This window comes from Schistocerca serialis, chromosome 5 (assembly GCF_023864345.2).
Source record: "Schistocerca serialis cubense isolate TAMUIC-IGC-003099 chromosome 5, iqSchSeri2.2, whole genome shotgun sequence".
In the NCBI taxonomy this organism is placed as follows: domain Eukaryota; kingdom Metazoa; phylum Arthropoda; class Insecta; order Orthoptera; family Acrididae; genus Schistocerca; species Schistocerca serialis.
In genome coordinates, this window is record NC_064642.1 from 328,564,934 (window position 1) to 328,588,077 (window position 23,144).

Genomic DNA, 23,144 nt, shown 5'->3' on the forward strand with positions numbered 1-23,144 from the left:
ACAGAGACACCTATCCACCAATTCCTAAGTGCTGGCAGTATGGCCAACCTTTCCAACACTAGTGCCTTATTACCACATACAAAATCTGAAGTGTGTCAGAATGGTTTTCTAGCCAACTAGTGCGTAGTAATTGTAGGTTTGGTGTCTATGACAACCTTTTTAAAGTGCCCAATAAAGTTGTGTGGGCAGTATGAAGGGTATTACCAAACTGGGGGCAGGCCGTAGAGGAACTCTTTACTATTTTATTTATTTGCATGTCAATATAATACCTCCATGTACGCTCCTAATAGAAAGGCTCAGAAAAAGAGGAATAGGAAATGGTAAATACCCTTTTCTGTTTCGCATCATGCTCATATTTCATTGAATAGCTTTGAATGGTCCTTAGTGACTGCACCTTGTGTACCAGAGTGAGAATTGCAATCACGCTATACCCCAAAATGGTGAGATCATGTTCAATGGAGTTGCAACCTCATGATGTTCTTAGAAAAAGATTGAGTCATCTGGGGGATATCAGCAGTGTCAAATGTTCTCAAGAACCTGTCACACACTGCAGCACACTGTCATTTTTGAGGATGAAATGTGTAGAAATGTATGACCCCAAGGAAATATTGGTTTCAGTCACACCCTTCATGACACCTTCTAAGGTCTTTCTGTGTCAATTCTCATCAGCGATGTGTTCAAAATGTTTTCCTTGGCCGGCAATAAGAAAACCACTTGATTTCAACAGTGCATGTCTCAGATCTGACCTCTGTCACAGAGGTGTCAGCAGAAGGGCTAAGATGTGTGTAAGGGGAGGTGTGACAATCTTCCCATGGTGTGACACGCCCATGGTTGCATTGGGCAAAATCATGCTGAAATATGGTGTCAATAGGAAATCATTAAGTATCCTTACACCTCACACAAACTTCTGAGATCTGGCCACTGTTTTGCATGTAACAATGCTGTCTGAAGAGTCATCAAGCCTGAGGATGATGTCACAAAGTGACACACAGAAGAAGATTGTTGGCATCTTCAAACCAAATTTCTAACTACTGTGTCATCGCAATGGAAGAAAAAATGGGTTTCAAAAAAGTGACCCTTTAATTTTGTAGCACAGTGTATATACATTATACAAAAATGGACTAAATGTCACTGATATCATGTCCGACAGCGTGGCTACATAAGGACAAAGCCGCTAACCCACAAGACATTTGTTAATTACCACTTGCTTTTCAGCATTTCATTGATTGTAATTAAGACCTAAAAGTTCTAGGAGTTATTTTAGAAATGGGAGCATGTTGTAAGAGTGAGCTAGATGTCATTAATAATAATCTGCTTATGTGAAATTGTGTGTAGTATGATATCCTTTCTTACTGGAATGAGAATGTGTTAACCTGTAAATCTTGTGAATTTTAATTACATGTGATCTGCCATTATACTCCATAATAAAAAAATTGAGCAGCTAAGAATTTTAAATTTCAAAATTGTATCATAATGATATGTCAAATATTTCTGTATTTAACAGAAGTATATAAATTCCATAACAGTAGATAATTTTATGAGCTGGGTGTGTAACAAATGTTTAATTTCTAATACTTCACTAATGAAAATGAAACAGTTATCTTTTAGCATCCTTGATTAATTTGACTTACTGGCAACAGTCAGTAAGCATATTTACCAATGATGTTATATAAGGCTATATGTTGTGACAGAAACACCAACTTTAGTCAGAATTTAATCTACAGTATCAACCTGGTTAATGAATCTACTGAATGAAAATTAAGACCATCATAACCCAGTATTGTTTTCTGGTAACAGTGATTAATAACAACTATGGAGAATGCAATTTTGTGGTTATCCAGCAGCAAGATGTATGTACCCAGAGACACTGATTCAACAATATAAATAGATATTGTCTGGTTACAGGTTGGTAAATATGTTCATCAAGTGACAGCAATAGATTTGGATGACAATCCTATCTTGCGCTATAGAATTGATCCAAATAATTCAGAAGGTCGCAGTGAAGAAGGGACAGTTGTCAAGATTACAGATTATAACTACATTAGCATTTTCAAGCTTGATCCCTTGAATGGCCTCCTTGAAATAGCAAAATTACTTGACAGAGAACGTGTTGAAACTATACGCTTAGGTTTGATTGTTGAAGACATTGCAGCCGTAAAAGGAGAACAAAATGCTACAGGTAAGAAACAAAATTACACTGCCCTTAATTCTGATAATATGACATTTCCTGTGGTAAATGAATAGTCTTCAAATAACAATAACAATTCATAACCCATTTCAGTTCCCAAGATCCATTGCAAACTGAAGTTTGAAAAGGTGGAAGTTACAGTTAGCTTTTTATATAAAAAGCCTGCACAGCATAATGAGGACAGAGTGCTTCAGTTTTATTTCAGTTTTCATTTATGAATTGAATTACATTCTCATAAGATGTAAGCTTTCACAGCCGGCGTCTTCATTAATTAAAACTTCCAGTCTGAATTGCCATGGTCCATATGTAAGACTTATTCTCTTTCCTGACGTTTCGTTGCCTACTCTGGGCAACATCTTCTGAGGTGAGTCGCCTACTCACCTCAGACGATGCTGCCCGCAGTAGGCAACGAAGCATCAGGAAGGAGAAGAAGTTTTACATATGGACCATGGCAATTCAGCCCGGAAGTTTTAATTAATGAATCACATTCTGTTATTAAAATTATTTAGCTCCCTTAAAATCTTCAGTAACTGCCTCATCTCCTCTATTTGCTACAGTAGCTTTCATAGAATTCTCCTCTGTTTCTTCTTGCCTTTCCTCTCACTTCTCTTTCTATTCCTACATTTTCTACCTTCTTACAACCAGCCTGTCACCTTTTCTTTCTTCCCCTCCCTATAATTTATTTACTTGTATCTGATTACTTCCAGTACAGATCCTTTTCTTCCACTGCAGGCAATAATGTGTTGAACTACACTTGTTACTTGGTAGCAACCAAGTATAAGGGAAAAAAAATTCTGTGCCTGAAACCACTTATTATTCTTCAATTTCTCTGTCAAGTGGTTACTAATGTTGTCAGTGTGTGGGGAACAGTGAAGCTGCTATTGATCTTATACTGCTAATGTCAGTTCTGTTGGTCAATTGTATGTGCTGGAACTGTTTTGGAGCAGTACATTCATTTAATGTTTAACACTATTGTACTTCATTTCTGCCCTATTTCTCTCAGTTAAGATAAAAAAAAATACATTGTCCAATAGCATTCATTTTGTAATTCTCAGTTAATGGCTTTTCAGGTGTTTTTCTGTGATTTCACCAACAACAGTGACTGGCATTCTCAAATATTCACCTGGCAATATTTGTTTCACCACTAACCAATTGTAAACTATACCCATACTGACAAAACAACAGAAACACAATAACCTTTCACCCACAGGTCTTGAAATAAATACCTACAGGCAAAATGGCTGTGAGAACCTCAATGATTTAAAATAACTTCCAGATTTTGGTAAAACTGAGATTCAATGGAGAGCTGGCACACCAGCTGATGTTATAAAAGCTGTATCCAAATTTTCAGGTTCTAAAAGTATGGACTGTTATTGGTTATTGAATAACATCATTAAAAAGATAATACACTCACTCGCCAAACCATTAGCTTTTATTTTTAATAAATGTGTGGAATTTGGAGTATTTTTTTTTTTTTTTCGGATGAACTTAAGGTATCAAAAGTTGTCCCAGTTTTTAAAAAAGGGGACAAACATCTTCCCCAAAGCTACAGACCAGTCTCCATTGTTCCAATATTCTCAAAGATACTTGACGCACTAATAATAATAATAATAATAGTAATTTTATTTTCATTTGGCCATTACAGCAGTAGACAACGTCAGGCATATAATACAATATAACTGTTAATTCAAAGAATCTAAAGGCATGTCATTAATACTACAAGATCATATTACATTTGAAATAACCATTTATGTCATAGAATGAGTGAGCAACTAGTCACTCATACAGTTTTTGTCTGAATGCTTGTTCAGGTAGGTCTTGTATATATTGTGAAGCTTATCGAATAATTTGTGCCCCAACAATTCATAGTTGTTAAGTGGCTTTGACAGTCTGTGGTAAGGAGTATAAATGCATCTGCTCATTCTCGTGTTGTAGAAATGTGTATTTTCTCTATTTTTTGCTTCCAGTAACTTCTTTTTTGTGTGGAGTAAAACATAGTTAAAATATATATCTAAAAACAAAGATTCTGTAACTTACCAAATGAAAGCGTTGGTACGTTGATAGAGACAATAACAAACACAAATACACACATAAATTTCAGGCTTTCGCAACCCATGGTTGCTTCATCAGGAAAGAGGGAAGGAGAGGGAAAGACGAAAGGATGTGGGTTTTAAGGCAGAGGGTAAGGAGTCATTCCAATCCCGAGAGCAGAAAGACTTACCTAGGGGGGAAAAAGGGACAGGTATACTCTTGCACACACACACACACACACATATCCATCCGCACATATACAGACACAAGCAGACATATGTAAAGGCAAAGAGTTTGGGCAGAGATGTCAGTCGAGGCGGAAGTACAGAGGCAAAGATGTTATTGAATGACAGGTGAGATAAGAGCGGCGGCAACTTGAAATTAGCAGAGGTTGAGGCCTGGTGGGTAACGGGATGAGAGGATATATTGAAGGGCAAGTTCCCATCTCTGGAGTTCTAATAGGTCGGTGTCAGTGGGAAGTATCCAGATAACCTGGACGGTGTAACACTGTGCCAAAATGTGGTCACCGTGCTCCAAGGCATGTTTAGCCACAGGGTGATCCTTATTACCAACAAACACTGTCTGACTGTGTCTGTTCATGTGAATGGACAGTTTGTTGCTGGTCATTCCCACATAAAAAGCTTCATAGTGTAGGCAGATCAGTTGGTAAATCACGTGGGTGCTTTCACATGTGGCTCTGCCTTTGATCGTGTACACCTTCCGGGTTACAGGACTGTAGTAGATGGTGGTGGGAGGGTGCATGGGACACATTTTACACCGGGGGCGGTTACAAGGGTAGGAGCCAGAGGGTAGGGAAGGTGGTTTGGGGATTTCATAGGGATGAACCAAGAGGTTACAAAGGCTAGGTGGATGGCAGAAAGACACTCTTGGTGGAGTGGGGAGGATTTCATGAAGAATGGATTGCATTTCAGGGCAGGATTTGAGGAAGTCATATCCCTGCTGGAGAGCCACATTCAGAGTCTGATCCAGTCCCAGAAAGTATCCGGTCACAAGTAGGGCACTTTTGGGGTTGTTCTGTGGGAGGTTCTGGGTTTGGGGGGATGAGGAAGTGGCTCTGGTTATTTGCTTCTATACCAGGATGGGAGGGTAGTTGCAGGATGCGAAAACTGTTTTCAGGTTGTTGGTGTAATGGTTCAGGGTTTCGAGACTGGAGCAGATTCGTTTGCCACGACGACCTAGGCTGTAGGGAAGGGACCGTTTGATATGGAATGGGTGGCAGCTGTCATAATGGAGGTACTGTTGCTTGTTGGTGGGTTTGATGTGGATGGATGTGTGAAGCTGGCCATTGGACAGATGGAGGTAAATGTCGAGGAAAGTGGCATGGGATTTGGAGTAGGACCAGGTGAATCTGATGGAACGAAAGGAGTTGAGGTTGGAGAGGAAATTCTGGAGTTCTTCTTCACTGTGAGTCCAGATCATGAAGATGTACTCAATAAATCTGTACCAAACTTTGGGTTGCCAGGCCTGGGTAACCAAGAAGGCTTCCTCTAAGCGGCCCATAAATAGGTTGGTGTACGAGGGGGCCATCCTGGTACCCATGACTGTTCCCTTTAATTGTTGTATGTCTGGCCTTCAAAAGTGAAGAGGTTGTGAGTTAGGATGAAGCTGGCTAAGGTAATGAGGAAAGAGATTTTAGGTAGGGTGGCAGGTGATCGATGTGAAAGGAAGTGCTCCATCGCATCGAGGCCCTGGACGCGCAGGGTATTTGTGTATAAGGAAGTGGTATCAATGGTTACAAAGATGGTTTCCGGAGATTGGGTAAAATAGAAGCCCTTAATCTTTCCTCTCCCACATCCACACCGGCTGTTGAGAGCATCCTCCTACGGGCCAACCGCAAATTAGGACAGCATGCCACCCTCCAGCTCAAAACACTATCCAATCTCCTGGTTTCCCACCTCCGGAAAGGCAACTCACTCATCCTCCACAACCTTTCCAGCAAACCTCAACCTCCTCTTATTGCACACAGGCCCAGTCTCTTCCATCTACTCAATCTCCCACTTCCAGCTGCACTCCCCCCAAAACCTCAAAATTCTAATCAACACAACCTGGAACCACAACACCCCAATTCAGAAGTTAACCTTTCCTCCAAACCTCTCTCCCAATCCGAAACCTGTGCCCTATCCAAAGGCCTCACCTTCAGCCCTACTCCCAGATTCAACCAAACACCCCTCGTCAAAGATTTACTGTCGTACACTCATACTCTCTGCTGGAAATATCACTTTGCCATGAAGGAAAATAATCCTGATCCTACTCATAATGATCCAGCTCCCCAAGACACTATCCAAATTGAACTGTGCCGGGAACAGTTCCATCCTCCGTCACAGTGGGACCCACCTCCTCTTCCTCAAAATCACCCTCTCCAAACCTTCCAGGAATTTCTCACTTCCAGCCTTGCCTCTCAATCCCTCTTAAAAAAATCCTAATCCTACTCCCAACATCACCACAGCTGAAGCCCAGGCTATCCGTGATCTGAAGGCTGACCGATCCATCGTCATTCTTCCGATGGACAAGGGTTCCGCGACCGTGATACTTGATCATCAGGAGTATGTGGCTGAGGGACTGCGTCAGCTTTCAGACAACACTACATACAAAGTTTGCTGAGGTAATCCCATTCCTGATGTCCAGGTGGAGCTTCAAGGAATCCTCAGGCCCTCTACAAAACCTTTCACCTGACTCCATCAACCTCCTGACCCCACTGACACCCCGTATCCCTACCTTCTACCTACTTCCTAAAATTCACAAACCCAATCATCCTGGCCGCCCCATTGTAGCTGGTTACCAAGCCCCCACAGAACGTATCTCTTCCTACGTAGATCAACACCTTCAACCCATTACATGCAGTCTCCCATCCTTCATCAAAGACACCAACCACTTTCTCGAATGCCTGGAATCCTTACCCAATCTGTTACCCCTGGAAACCATCCTTGCAACCATTGATTCCACTTCCTTATACACAAATACCCCGCATGTCCAGGGCCTCGATGCGATGGAGCACTTCCTTTCACACCGATCACCTGCCACCCTACCTAAAGCCTCTTTCCTCATTACCTTAGCCAGCTTCATCCTAACTCATAACTTCTTCACTTTCAAAGCTCAGACATACCAACAACTAAAGGGAACAGCCATGGGTACCAGGATGGCCCCCTCGTACGCCAACCTACACTCCTGGAAATGGAAAAAAGAACACATTGAAACCGCTGTGTCAGACCCACCATACTTGCTCCGGACAGTGCGAGAGGGCTGTACAAGCAATGATCACACGCACAGCACAGCGGACACACCAGGAACCGCGGTGTTGGCCGTCGAATGGCGCTAGCTGCGCAGCATTTGTGCACCACCGCCGTCAGTGTCAGCCAGTTTGCCGTGGCATACGGAGCTCCATCGCAGTCTTTAACACTGATAGCATGCCGCAACAGCGTGGACGTGAACTGTATGTGCAGTTGACGGACTTTGAGCGAGGGCGTATAGTGGGCATGCGGGAGGCCGGGTGGACGTACCGCCGAATTGCTCAACACGTGGGGCGTGAGGTCTCCACAGTACATCGATGTTGTCGCCAGTGGTCGGCGGAAGGTGCACGTGCCCGTCGACCTGGGACCGGACCGCAGCAACGCACGGATGCACGCCAAGACCGTAGGATCCTACGCAGTGCCGTAGGGGACCGCACCGCCACTTCCCAGCAAATTAGGGACACTGTTGCTCCTGGGGTATCGGCGAGGACCATTCGCAACCGTCTCCATGAAGCTGGGCTACGGTCCCGCACACCGTTAGGCCGTCTTCCGCTCACGCCCCAACATCGTGCAGCCCGCCTCCAGTGGTGTCGCGACAGGCGTGAATGGAGGGACGAATGGAGACGTGTCGTCTTCAGCGATGAGAGCCGCTTCTGCCTTGGTGCCAATGATGGTTGTATGCGTGTTTGGCGCCGTGCAGGTGAGCGCCACAATCAGGACTGCATACGACCGAGGCACACAGGGCCAACACCCAGCATCATGGTGTGGGGAGCGATCTCCTACACTGGCCGTACACCACTGGTGATCGTCGAGGGGACACTGAATAGTGCACGGTACATCCAAACCGTCATCAAACCCATCGTTCTACCATTCCTAGACCGGCAAGGGAACTTGCTGTTCCAACAGGACAATGCACGTCCGCATGTATCCCGTGCCACCCAACGTGCTCTAGAAGGCGTAAGTCAACTACCCTGGCCAGCAAGATCTCCGGATCTGTCCCCCATTGAGCATGTTTGGGACTGGATGAAGCGTCGTCTCACGCGGTCTGCACGTCCACCACGAACGCTGGTCCAACTGAGGCACCAGGTGGAAATGGCATGGCAAGCCGTTCCACAGGACTACATCCAGCATCTCTATGATCGTCTCCATGGGAGAATAGCAGCCTGCATTGCTGCGAAAGGTGGATATACACTGTACTAGTGCCGACATTGTGCATGCTCTGTTGCCTGTGTCTATGTGCCTGTGGTTCTGTCAGTGTGATCATGTGATGTATCTGACCCCAGGAATGTGTCAATAAAGTTTCCCCTTCCTGGGACAATGAATTCACGGTGTTCTTATTTCAATTTCCAGGAGTGTATTTGTGGGTCGCTTAGAGGTAGCCTTCTTGGTTACCAGGCCTGGCAACCCAAAGTTTGGTACAGATTTATTGATGACATCTTCATGATCTGGACTCACAGTGAAGAAGATCTCCAGAATTTCCTCTCCAACCTCAACTCCTTTCCCATCAGATTCACCTGGTCCTACTCCAAATCCCATGCCACTTTCCTCGACGTTGACCTCCATCTGTCCAATGGCCAGCTTCACACATCTGTCCACATCAAACCCACCAACAAGCAACAGTACTTCCATTATGACAGCTGCCACCCATTCCATATCAAACGGTCCCTTCCCTACAGCCTAGGTCGGCGTGGCAAACGAATTTGCTCCAGTCCAGCATGTAATATATTGTACATGTTGACCCCAGGATAATTTTTCATCTATGTATACCCCTAAAAACTTAACACAGCTAGGATCATCTGATGGATGCTTGTTTTTTTGGACATCTGCTGCATTTTGTTATCATTCAGTAGGAAGCCATTTGCTTTAAACCAATAGGATTCTTGAGCCAGTGTCTCTGCAACACAAGCTTTGAGGCTATTGAAATCATTACTACAATGAAGGAAAGTTGTATCGTCTGCGTATAGTACTGTCATGGACTTGATGAATGATGGCAGATCATTAATCATTATTAGGAACATAAAAGGCCCCAGTACAGATCCCTATGGTACACCTATTTTAACTAATTCAATACCGGGTTTTTCTTTACCTACACAAACAACTTTCTTGCAGACCTGCAGGTATGATTTTAATGGTTTAATGCTGTAGTAATCCATTTTTCCTATAAGTATTTTATGCTCTACACAGTCAAAAGCCTTATTTAGATCACAAAAGGTGACTTGAGCATATCCTTTATCCTCAAAAACTTGATGTATGTGTTTGACTACTGAGTCTGTAGCATTCACAGTTGACAAGATTTTCCTAAAACCATACTCTGATTCACTAATTATTCCTGCATTTTCAAAGTACATGAATATCAGTTAGAGAGGGCTGGGACTGTTGAAATTGGTCTGTAACTTGAAGGTGAGTCAGTATCTCCTTTTTTGTATTTTTGGACTAACCTAGACACTTTTAGCTCATCGGGAAAATATCCCTCAGATATACACTTATTTATGCAGTCTGTTAAAGGATACACAATACAATCTATTACTTTTTTTTAGAATGTTACAAGAAATATATATGTCTACACTCTCAAATGATTTCAGATGTTTAACTATTTTTAGGATGAGACTAGGTGGACCCTCAGAGAAGGTAAACATACTTGTATTTATTAGTGGTTTACAGACTTTTTTGAAAGAATCTCAGATGAGCTAATGACAGGTTTGGTGATAGCATTCCCTACTTCTTGTACTGATTTAATAAAGAAATCATTGAATTTCTGAGGGCATATACTGCTTTTTTTATTTCTTTCATCTTTAGTAACAGTATTTATTAGTTTCCATGCAGCTTTGCATTTATTTGTGGAATTCCCAATACTGCTGAAGCTGTGTGCTCTGTTGGTTTCCACAATGGCTTTTTTGAACTTATTTCTACATTGAACATAGGCTGATCTTGCATGATTAATCTTCAGATTTTTATGTTTACTGTGCAACAACATAACTTGGCTTTTCAGATTTGTTAATTGTGCAGTACATCATGGGTTTCATTTGTTAAACCCTTGCCTTTGGAGCCTTCGTTGGTTATTTTGCATTTCTTTATTGGAATGCAGTCATTAAATTGTGTCAAAAATGCTTTGAAAAACCTTTCAAATATTATTTTTGCTGGCAGATCTTTACATGGACTATAATTTGTGTCACCAGACCATTGGCTAAACCAGTCACTGTTAGCAAGGGACTTACAAAACCTGCCAGTTTTATCATTTGTGACCAATCTAGTGATTACCTTTTTTGGGAGAGACATCAAAGTTATTCTTATCAGCACAGAACCTGCTTATGTAATTTAATGATACAGAATCATGATCTGAGAATGGGAATACTGTCACATCACATGATTCTTCTGTAGTATTGAAACTGACAAAGATAGTGTCAAGACATACTTCATCTCTTGTGAGTCTGTTGTTGATAAAGTGCAGATTGTACTGACTTTGAAGATTTTTGAGCACAGTGACACTATGTTTGGCTGTTGTTACATCAAAATCTGCATTCAAATCTTCACCTATTACTACATCATAATGCAACCATTTTGTCTCTCTAAATACCTCTAACAAGATATCCAGTTTTTCTAAAAAATACACTAATGTTACCCTTAGGTGTTCTGTATAAGGCTGTTATCAATATCTTAAAATTGTCACTAACTATACCAATGGCTTCAAAATTCTGTTCATCACACAAATAGTCTAGATCCAACCTATTAATGGAGTGGCTGAGTGACTGGTTAGTATTCAATACCACACCACCCCTTTTATGCACTTTTCTACAGTAACCATTTGTTATTTTATAGTTATCAAATTTGATAGCTGAAAGTTCACTCTCTGTTGCCCAATGTTCACTCAGATAAAACTTATCAAATTTGTTCTCTAGTCCAAAATTATTTACAATAAATCCTTTTTATTTTACTCCTGGAATATTCAGGTAGCAAATTTTAAGATCAGAATTGTTATTGTCTTTAGAATGAACAGTTTATAATACCTTTTACACTCCCTATTTTATGGGCTTCTTCATCTTGCTGTGTTCCACTAAAAAATCATATAGACAGAGAGGAGACACTGTTTTCCGCTTACCCACAACATTCGATACTGCTAGTTCTCTTCCCTCCTTTTGGCAGGATGTAGTTATTGTTATTGGTGTAACTTCTGCTGCGGTGTGTGGAAGTGTTGCTATAGCTGATACATTTTCTACTATTGCTTCTGATGATGCCAGTGGTAACAATGATGGTTCCCATTCTGATGCTGATATAGACCTAATTTCTTCTAGAGATGTAGCCAGAGTTGTTTCTCCCTCATGTGCTGTTATTGCATTCTCCATTTGTTCTGTCATTGGCAATGAACCTATTGCAGGTAGTGCAAGTTTTTTGCACATGTCTACCCCTACTGCTTTTATTGCTTGGAGAATTTCTTTGGCCAGCTCTTTCTTGCCTAGCTGATTTCTTTGCAGTCCGTGTTTTGTAAAATGCTCTCTGACAGAGCTGGTTGTCTCAATGAAGGTTATGTGCACAAAACTGCTGCAGACCTTTCTGAGTTTTTGGTTTGTTGCAATGATTTCACTATTTACACATGAGTTTTCAGTTAAGTCATGTCAATGAGGAATGCATACAACAAATACTTTCACTTGTGACATTTTTCCTAGTGATTCTTTCAGTGCTTTTACAGCAAGGCTACTCTCATTTCTATACACATCGTTATCTCCTCCGATTACAACACAGTTCATATCACCTTTTACTGCAGTTTCACAGTTTTTCAGCACTTCTCATAAAGGACCTCCAGGTTTTGTAATTCCAGTGACTTTATAGTCTGACTGAATATCAGATATGGTTGTAGCTAGTCCCTTTCCATGACTCATTGATAGAATGTAAATTTCTTCTTTTTCCTTCACTGTTTGTTTTTCTGTCTTCCTTTCCTTGCTGACACATATTATGTTAAAACCATGTTTATGTTTAACAAGATATAACAGTAATGAGTTGCCACAGGCACTTTTTTGACCAATAGATGCGTATTAGCAGTTTCCCGCAGTGCTAAAATTTTTTTCTCCTGGATTTTGACCGTCTGAATTTCACACCTCTTATCTGTACGTTTGTGGAACATGATGAACATTTGTATTTAACACAGGGTGAGAGCATTTCTTAGGCCTAATAAACACACACTCCTGTTCACAGCTTTGTGTCTCTGTCGGTATGTCCACATACTGAATCAAACTTTTCAGTACTTCAGCATATTGTCTGGCTTTAGTTAAGTCATTTTGTAGTTCTTCTCCTACACTTATTTTGAGTCTTGAATTACACATTTCTAAGGCAGCTTCAGGACCATTGCACCCAGTTTCGCAATCACACGAATTTTTACTAAGATTTGCTTCCATGAAGCAACATGAGTGATACCATTTATGTGTCACTACACATGTTCTGACACCTTTAATACTTTTTTCACATAGCAGACAATTTACTGATGGTAATTTACTGATATTTAATGTGCGATTTACCAGTTCGTCCACAGGCGCCGCCATCTTGGACTCAGTTTTCACACAAATAAGCAACTTCTTTGAAAACCACAATATCCTATGTTGCAGTCAGTTTGGTTTTTTCAAGGAGAAAAACACAACAGGGGGCATCTTGGAAATCACTGACCACACATTCACAACTTTTGAAAACAGTAACATGGTATCGCTGGTATTATCTGGCCTAAGCAAAGCTTTTGATTGCATTCCTGTTGACGTACTAGTGATGAAACTAGGGTTTTATGGGGTGAGAGGGAGCACTTTAACTGTGATAAGTTCTTATTTAAGTAACTGAAAACAATTTGTTTCAGTCAGAAATTTAAATTCTTCCACAATGGAAATCAGCACAGGTATACTCCAAGAGTCTATCCTTTGACCCTTCTTCTTCATTGTAGCTATCAATGATTTACCTGAAAACATAGCCCACCCTGTCGTATGTTATGCTGACGATACAACACTACTTACCACACATACGAGCATTTCAGATCTGAATAGTGTAACAAAAGAAACACTGGATAAGGCCCTTGATTGCTTTGCAGCCAATAAGCTGCCGTGCCATCCTGATGAACCCCAACAACTTTTCATGGGAATATCTAATGAAGTAGGCAATAAGTCAGTAAAACTCTTAGGTATTCACATTGACTCAAAACTGTATTGGGAGGAACATGTCAATCGCGAATGTGAAAAAATATCTTGCGTGGCATACCTTATCTTGAAACTAAGGGAGGTAATGAGCTTGGAGTACCTTAGGGTGACATACTTTAGGCTATTCAGTCACATATTTCATATGGTCTGATTATGTGGGGACACTTCTCTCACATCAAGAGGCTCAGAATTCTGACACATATAAATTCATATATTTATGTGTCTGTACTCTATATTAAAAGTAATATTTCAGAATTGATTGCCAGAGGGGAAATACAAGAACATGACACCAGAGCAAAGGGTAATTTAGATGTACCATGCTACAGATTAGCAAGACAGGAAATTCCCACAAAGAAAAACCCACTCAATGTGTTCAATAAACCGCCAGTTCATATTCAGTCTATGGATACAATTTTTTTAATTAAGTGGTAGAGCTGGCTGTCAGATCATCCATTTTATGACATTAAAGAATTCTTTGAGATGCCTGAGGAGAATATTAGCATTTAAAAGTTTTGTGTAGTTAACTTATTATTGTGTGCTGTGGTTACTCATGTGTACTTACATAGTGTATACAATACACAATACACTATGTACAAGGTATTCTATATTATACAATACTATATTATAGTATAGCTTATTGCACTAACTTTTAGAAACTATCCTAGTGTAATTTGGTACACTGCCATGCTTAAAATGTGTACTATAATGTATTGACACTAGTTTAGTTTATTATTATGTATGTACTACAACATCCTGTATGACGAAGCCAATATCACTGTAAAACGATATGTGGCGAATAAAATTCTTGATTCTTGATTTTTGCTTCAGAAAAATATACATTGAAATATCAGGTGATCAACAAATATCCATGAGTTTTGTATTTCCGATTCCATATTGATTTTTTTATATTTATATCTACATTTTCATAACAAGGAGTTATATTTTTTCAGCTGTACTGACAGTGCTGGTTGAGGATGAAAATGATAACAATCCAAAATTCAGAAGGCCTTATTACAGAAGGTCCATTACTGAAAACAGCAAAAATGGGATGACCATCATTAATGTTGTGGCTGATGACCCTGACAAGAATCGTACAATAACTTACTCACTAGAAGGTAATGCTGAGTTCTTAGTTAATAGTTAAATATTTAATACACAAGAACATCATGTAGCAAGAAATCAGGTATGAATGCAAAACATGCAACTTATCATTACGTGTTGTACTTTGTTTCGTGACTTTACCAAACAAAGAAAATTTATTAACCACCATCAGCAGCATAGGAAAAAAGTGAAATATCTCAATTTTTTAGGGAGTAGGGGTAAATAAGAAACAAAATTAAAATAAAACTTTGCCAATGCTGAAGCCCTCATGTAGGAATAGGTACAGTACAGGTACACAGAATGTGAACAGTTGGTTTCTGTTTTGGAACCTTCTGTACAAATGAATTACTGTGCTAGTAAATTCACAATACATCTCCAATGCCAGTATAGAATTATTTGGATATCAGCAAAAAGTATTTAGAAACTCTATGTTTTGGCCTCATAGCCCGCCTAGAAACAATTTATTGTCCTCATGTTCATGAAGTATATTGTTACAATAACTCATCTATCAGACATCCATCTATGTCTTGAACTGTCTATGGCCAAATTACTGTTCTAGCAGGTGAACAGGATAAACTGTACATTTTTGATTTGCAACATTATTTTCATACATTACTTTTAATTAATCATCATAGTCAGTGCTCCAGAAATATATGGGGTGATGCACTCCAAGGATAATTCAGTTGGAGACATTTGTCTACTTTGGTGCTCAAAATGTTTTTCAAAATTTAAGAAGTCCTTTGATAAACTGCTAAACAGAACAATGAAACTCAGTCTATTACAAGTAAGGAAACACCATACATGAAGTCACCAAATGGGTCTCATACAACCAAAAAAGAGCAAACAAATTATTACTGTGGTTCACAATGAATGCTGGTGTGAGAGTGTCATTCAAAAATGGTCAGTATATCTCCTGTTACTGCATAATGTACCATTATACTTTAAATTACAAAAACACAATAAAATAAATTGTGATATGAAAAATCCATGTCTCTCACTGGCAGTGACATATGACAAAAAATGAGCCACGACACTATTGGAAGATTTAATCATTTACTGTGTTGGTACAGCAAGGAATGAATGCATGATAGCAGGTATTATGATGGGGTGCAAAGAAAGAACACTTGAATAGCCAACATGCCACTTATTTGAAAAACTACTGAAATCATGTTGAATACTGCTAATGAAGGCATAATTTTTATTGAGGACAGCCATTTTCAACAACTCTATAATTTTTCAATACAATAATTTGTTTATTGAGAAACTTCAAAGTCAGTACCATAATTAATTGTCTGAATCATTTTACACCTACAGTATTTAGTTTGTCTTGGAAGTGAGTTATAAAAGTTGCCACTGCCATTGCTACAGAAATGTCCAACATAGGTTGGGGCAGGCCACTCTTGTAACTCAACACCTAGCAGTGGGATGAATGCAAAGTACTCAGTGTAGGAAGCCATATTATAGAATTAAGAGTCAGTGCTCAATACTGCAAGCACATCTTTAACAGTCAAACAGTAATATTGAAAACCTGATGATTATTTTAACAATGTCATATCAAAGTAAGAAATCAATGGTTCAGTAATACCTTGCATCCTTTTTTATTGAAGATAAAATAAAGATACTGCTGGAAGAGGAAGAGAGATAAGAGTTGTTTTCTCGTTGATGACAAGGACATTATAGTTGGAGTATAACCTCAGATTGGACAAGAGTGGGGGAGCCAATCAGCTGTGTCCTTTTCAAGCAACCATCCTAGCAGCTGCCTTAACTGAGACAGGGAAACTAGAAAAATCTAAATCTAGAAGGCTCAATGGTAATTTGAACTCCTCTCTTCGCAAATGTGAGTTCACCTTAGTACCCACAATCTTATTTAGCTCAGTCTAACTGCTCATGTTCTTCAGGACCGCTCATGTAAAGGAGGTACGAACAGGAGCATTAGCAATCAGTTCATTCTCTTTGTATAACATATCCTTAGCACAATATGTTCAAATTCTGAACTGATGTGATCAAAGCAGCCAAACACCTATATAAACTATGGTTCATTCATTCCTTGCATACCTGCCATTTCTTCTATTAAATAAAGAGTTCCATTTACTCATTTAAAATTTTCTCACATATAGTTCCTAATTTACTATTACTGAAAGAAAATTTTACACATTATGTCTCAAAAATTGGACCCTCATAAATGTTGTAAAATCAGTGTTCACTGTAATATGAAATTCCTTTTTTATTCTGTTTCAAGATTTGGCTTACAGCAAAATATTGGAAATAACAGTACTTTTATAAATGTATACTGATGAGACCAAGATTTGCCAGTATTGCCCAATACTTTTTCGTATGTTTTTTTAAGGGAGTGGTGTTTTGCTGAACACAGCAAGAACTCAAGTGTGAAACATTTTCTTATTATATTCATTAACAAAGATTACTCTTCTAATATGAAGTAACAGTTAATAAATGTATGCTCTAGGACCACACAAAAGCACAAGTCTAGTCTACCTTGACCCAGAGACTGGAGAGATAGTTGTGGCAAACAAGATTGATCGTGAACAGACTCCTTGGCTCAACTTTACAGTGAAAGCAACTGATTCTGGTGTGCCACCGCGATCAAGTCTTGCTGATGTATTCATTCAGATACTAGATGAAAATGACAACAATCCATATTTTGTTGGAGATGTAACAAGCATTTCAGTCAGAGAAGATGCTCCAATAGGTAAGACAAGTAGCAATTATTTTCATTCATTTTTCATTGCTTTATTCTGAAGCTAGTGAAGGTACTGAAGCAGCCTTGTTGCATGCCGCCCTATATGTATGGGGATAACAAAAATATGTTTACATTAAGAACTAGTTTTAAGTCATCTTGTTTCATCTGCATGGTTAGACTGAGTGTCTCTCTCCCATTGAGACCACTGTTTCAAAACTCAGGGGTCATACTGATGATGACTCAAGAATCTAGACTGTCAAAATGATAGTTGACATGTTCAGTCATTACACCATTCACATATGATTCTGTCTGAACTTTTCCCCAAAAATCTCACTGCTATCAACTTCAGCTTTCTGTATTTAGTATTATGTGAACTTCACTACCTTTTCAGGAGTACCTCAAGACCTAGCACTTTGTTGTGAATGCTTTGGCAACTAACCACGAAGAATCAACATTTAACTACTATAATTTTAATATTCACCTGTGTGTGTGGGGGGGGGGGGGGGGGGGGGGGGGCATTCCTTTGGATCTTAAAGTAATACTTCCAGGTCTCCTACAGCTGTCATTATCTGGATGGAGAGTCGTATAAGATAAAAACCCTTGCTTCCACCCCACTCACAATCAGCTACCACATTTTACGGGGACTCTACATTTCTCAACCTTGTGAGGAAAGTCCAGGAAGTCTCTGGTTCAGTTCTTTCACTTGACTCAGAACCAGGGGGACAAAATTAATTCTGGGATACAAAGTGTCAGAGAGTAACAAGCCTAGTGACACTGCATCCTGTACAGTGTTCATACACCCAAAATTGATTGTGTGTAATACTGATGTCTAACAATCCTTCTGAGTTAAGTATCTCATTCATCATGAGGGGACACACACGTGTTCATGGCAGGTATGAGGAAGATATGAAGAAGTAACAAAGGGCACAGTATCAGGTCCTAAAGTCACCTGAAATTGTGAGTGGCGTATGCATTGGTAAGTGCTGAGAAAATGAACACGGTACAATTATTTGTGATAGCATTAACCTAACTTGTTTCAGATGTGTATGCTAAAAAAGGGAATTATCTATTAGATGTAACAAAATGAAATTGTGCATTTTTTAAAACAATGGCCTCACATTCAGGATGGTCATGTTGTGTCCAGCCATCCTGATTTAGATTTTATGTGTTATTTTCTAAATCACTTAGGCAAATTCCAGCAAGGTTCCTTCAGTAAGATCACAATTGACAACCTTTCCTTTTCTCATTTTATATGTGTATTTCCCTATGTCTGTATGTGTGACTTTGTTTTCATTTCATTAAGCTGATGAACCTTGTATCCTTGTAAAATGATCCTTGCATGATTAAATTACTACTACTAATAGGTGGTTCATCAGATCACTGACTTTAATTTAATTTAATTTAATTTGTTCCTGTAGGATTACATGGTGTACAATGAACTTACATGTAATATAGGGCCTGTCAAAAATACAGAAACCTTCATTATCACATACTTCCTAACTATTCTAAAATAATGGATTATAATTAACAACATTTACAAATTTAATGTGGGCAGTACTCATCAACACTGTCAAATTCCTTTCCCACCAAATGGTCTTTTAGCCTCTTTGGAAACTTAGTGTCATATTTATTGTCACACAGTTTTTTAGGCAAATTTCTTAGTAGTTTGATACCTGAGTACTGTGATCCTTTTTCAAGCATTGTTAGTCAAGGGGGTATGCTTCTTATGTCATTCTTCTTCCATGTGTTGTGGGTGTGTGCACTAGCATTTGTAGACCACTCTGCACTATCTTTTGTGACATAAAGTATAGGTTTATATACGTACAAGGAGGCAATTCACATTTAAGTACTAAACAAGGGTACATGACATCACTTCCGCATAATATATTTATTGTCCAAATCTCTAATAGAGCATGGGTAAAATGATGAACTAAATATTTCGGTACAAGCTCTGATTTGATTATGATGGTTTTTTCTTCCCTTTGTAAGAGGGAGGCACCAAAATGTTTCTGCATTTGGAGCAGAAAATTATTGATTGAAACTTGGTGAAAACATTTCACCACAGTGAAAAGCGCTGTTTTTTAACAACTGACATTTCAGCTCACTTATCCAGGGTGTATATCCCCTGGGACAACTGGGAAATCTGGGAAAAACATGGAATTTTTTACCCAAGAGAAAACTGGGAAAAACCTGGGAATTTTTTAGAATTCCGGGAATTTTTCATTGTTACAGTTTTGAGTTACATTTTTGTAATTTAACTGGTAAGAAGTGATACTCTAACAAAGAATTTTACTTTAGCCCACTACTACAAAATAATACTGCACCAATAGAACATAAATGAGAGAAAAACATCAATATAAAACTTAAGTTGCAAAGAAAATGTGCCATTTATAACAACAAAGCATAATGCCCACATAAGTGTCCATCAACAGCAAAATGAGTCAAGGACTTTAGGACAAAGCCTATGCAGTACTTCATAACAACAAACTGCTTTCGGTGAGCATGACATCACAACTGTCTGCATTTCTAAAAGTTCAAGGGAAAATATTGCAAATGGTGGTTTGAGAATTGTTACTTTCAAAGTAAATTTTCTTATGTGTAAGATGAACTATGTTACATGTGAGACAGCTATGAATTTCTTAAATCACAGAGCATTTGACTCTCATTCAAAACTTAACACTTTGAGGACCAGCCATTTAGAAAAATTTCTCATCATTTAAAATTTTACTGACACATTTGTATTGATATATTATAAAGGGTGACACAAGGAAAAAAGACCAATATTGTATGTGAAAGCTTAGCTTTTCTTGTAGCTATACTATATATACATTAATTTAAACCATGAACTTTTCCTATTTGTGTGTTCATGCTACTTAACAGTGATGTTGCTATTGGCTGCCTATATCACGTGTCCTATGGTCTATATATCTGCTGTCGTTTGACGGGGAGATAATGTGGCATGCGCTATGATAGGCTGACAAAAGCACATCATAATCTCGATTTCGTTGCTTCGGAAACTAACGTGCTGTGTTTGGTGGCATTCATATTTATACTTTGATAACATCAAAATATACAGTGTACACGTTGCACATCAAAGATCTTTCCAAAACACATTATTTTTTTGCTGAGTTTCATTTCCTAAAGTGCCAGGAAGTTCTGCACCGCTGTATAAAACCTTTACCATTCATAGAATTTTGAAGTTTTACAGTTCTGAGGGAAAGTATATTATCAGTTAACATGGAGAAAGTGCAGTTTCATCCAGGAAAATGTGTATTAGCACCCTGGGAAACATGTATTTTTAAGAGGGAAGTCTGAGAACTTTTTTTCCTTGTCCAAGTACACACCCTGTTATCATACATTCTCTCCTGTATTTTACAGTTATTTGATGATAACACAAAATGAGCTCCCCTTGTCATCTCTTCTCAATGTATTCTGTCAATCCTATCTCATAAGGATCTTGTATTGTGCAGCAGTTCAATAGAAGATTAAGGACATCCGTAGTGTAAAGAGTTTCTTTAATGGATTTTTTCACCTTCTAAGTGTTCTGCCAAATAAACACAGACCTTAATTCACTTTCCCTATAGTATTTTATGAGAGTAATCCCAAAAGGAAGGTCTCCTATTTTTTTATAAGTCTGTACTTATAAAAACTCTGTTTGTGTGGTAGTTGGTCACACTGTTATGAAGAGTGCTTTACACATTTTGTGTGAACATGCGCATGCCACGCTGAGGCGCTCAGTCTTGGCTTGGCAGCTGTTGAGAATGGAGCTTACCACCAAGTGAAAAATTGCACGCAGTTATTCGGTTTTTGAACACAAAGGGCACTGTGTCGATTGAAATCCATTGCCAATTGACGGAAGTGTATGGTGAGTCATGCAGGGATGTCAAAAATGTTTGTAAGTGGTGTAGAGAGTTTGCAGCTGATCGGACTGAAATTCACGACGAATGAAGGAGTGGAAGACAGTCAATTTCTGAGGAGACAGTGTTGAAGGTTGAGCAAAGCATGCGTGAAGATCAGCCGATCATCCTGATTGATCTCTGCACATTGCCTCCTGAGGTTTCCCGAAGCACAGCTCACAGAATTTTAACAGATACGTTGAACTACCGGAAGGTGTGCGTGAGATGGGTGCCACACATGCTGGTTGGGGACCACATGCGACAATGAGTTGATGCTTCCCACGCATTTCTTTACCACCTTGGACTGAACAGGACAACTTTCTGGACTCAATAGTCACAGGTGACGAAACCTGGGCATACCACTTTACACCTGAGACCAAGCAACAAGGTTCATAACTTTCTGAACAGCATGGCAGCGAGCTGGGTTGACATGGGCATACAAAAACTGCCACAGCGACTACAAAAATGTATCGACAGAAATGGTCATTATGTCAAAAAATAGCTAACTGTTGAAGCTGTAAACTGATGTAAACCATTGTAGACATAAACAGGTCTATGTACTTATAAAAAATAGGAGACCTTACTTTTGGGATTACTCTCATATATATAACTGTTCCAGTTTAAGTTGTTACTAACTGTAATCACTAGTTATTTTAGTTGAATTGACAACATATAAGTTAGGTCACTTGTCATGTAACAGATATTCTTTGGAATTCTTTCAGAACACACATGTAGGAGTTCACAGTTTTTATTGTTCAGTGTTAATTACTCCAACACACCATTCGGTATAATAATTTTATTATTCATTTTGATCTGATTTTTACACCCCCCCCCCCCCCACCCCACACACACACACACACAATGCGCACTTCCTTGGGTCCTTGATTTCTCAGAATATGTCCTGCCTATTGATCCCTTCTTGTAGTCAGGCCACAAACTTCTTTGCTCCCCAATTCTGTTCAGTACTTCCTCATGAGTTATGTGATGTATCCATCTAATCTTCACCAATCTTCTGTAGCACCACATTTTAAAAGCTTCTATTCTCTTCTAGTCTAAACTGTTTCTCAGTCAAGTTTCACTTCCATTCAACGCTACCCTCCGTACAAATACTTTCATAAAAGACTTCCTGACACCTGAAACTATACTTGATGTTAACAAATTTCTCTTTTTCAGAAATTTTTTTCTTGCCGTTGCTCGTCTTCATTTTATATCTTCTCCACTTCAGCCATTAGTTATTTTGCTGCTCAAATAGCAAAATTCGTCTACTAATTTAAATGTCTCATTTCCTAATCTAATTTCCTTGGCATCACCTGTTTTAATTTGATTATATTCTATTATCCTTGTTTTGCTTTTGTTTATGTACATCTTATATCATCCTTTCAAGACAACATCTATTTTGGTCAGCTACTCTTCCAAGTCCTTTGCTGTCTCTGAGAGAATCGCAATGTCACTGTCTGCCTCCATAGCACAGCGGTAGCGTTACCACCTACCATGCAAGGGGGTCCAGGTTTGATTCCCAGCAGAGGACTGGGTGTTGTGTCCTTCATCATCATTTTCATCATCATTGACACACAAGTCACCAAAGTGGTGTCAACTAAAGAGACTTGAAATATGACAGCCAAACCCCGAAGGGGATATCCCGGCCAATAAATGCCATACAATCATTTCATTTTCAACAATGTCACTGGTAAACGTCAAAGTTTTTATTTCTTCTCTCTGGACTTTAATTCTACACCAAACTTTTATTTTATTTCCTTTACTGCCTGTTCAATGTACTGACTGAATAACATCAGGGGTAGGCTACAACCCTTCCTA

General features: G+C 39.2%; 1 protein-coding gene across 1 annotated transcript in view; it reads left to right on the forward strand.

Annotated features, from left to right (window-relative positions):
* Positions 1 to 23,144, forward strand: part of LOC126481269 (cadherin-23) — a 505,796-nt gene that overhangs the window by 357,545 nt on the left and 125,107 nt on the right. The window contains exons 17-19 of the mRNA XM_050104895.1: positions 1,906 to 2,179; positions 14,585 to 14,749; positions 17,200 to 17,442. Of these exons, the coding sequence (XP_049960852.1) occupies positions 1,906 to 2,179; positions 14,585 to 14,749; positions 17,200 to 17,442 (682 nt within the window). The remainder of the gene's footprint in view (positions 1 to 1,905; positions 2,180 to 14,584; positions 14,750 to 17,199; positions 17,443 to 23,144) is intronic.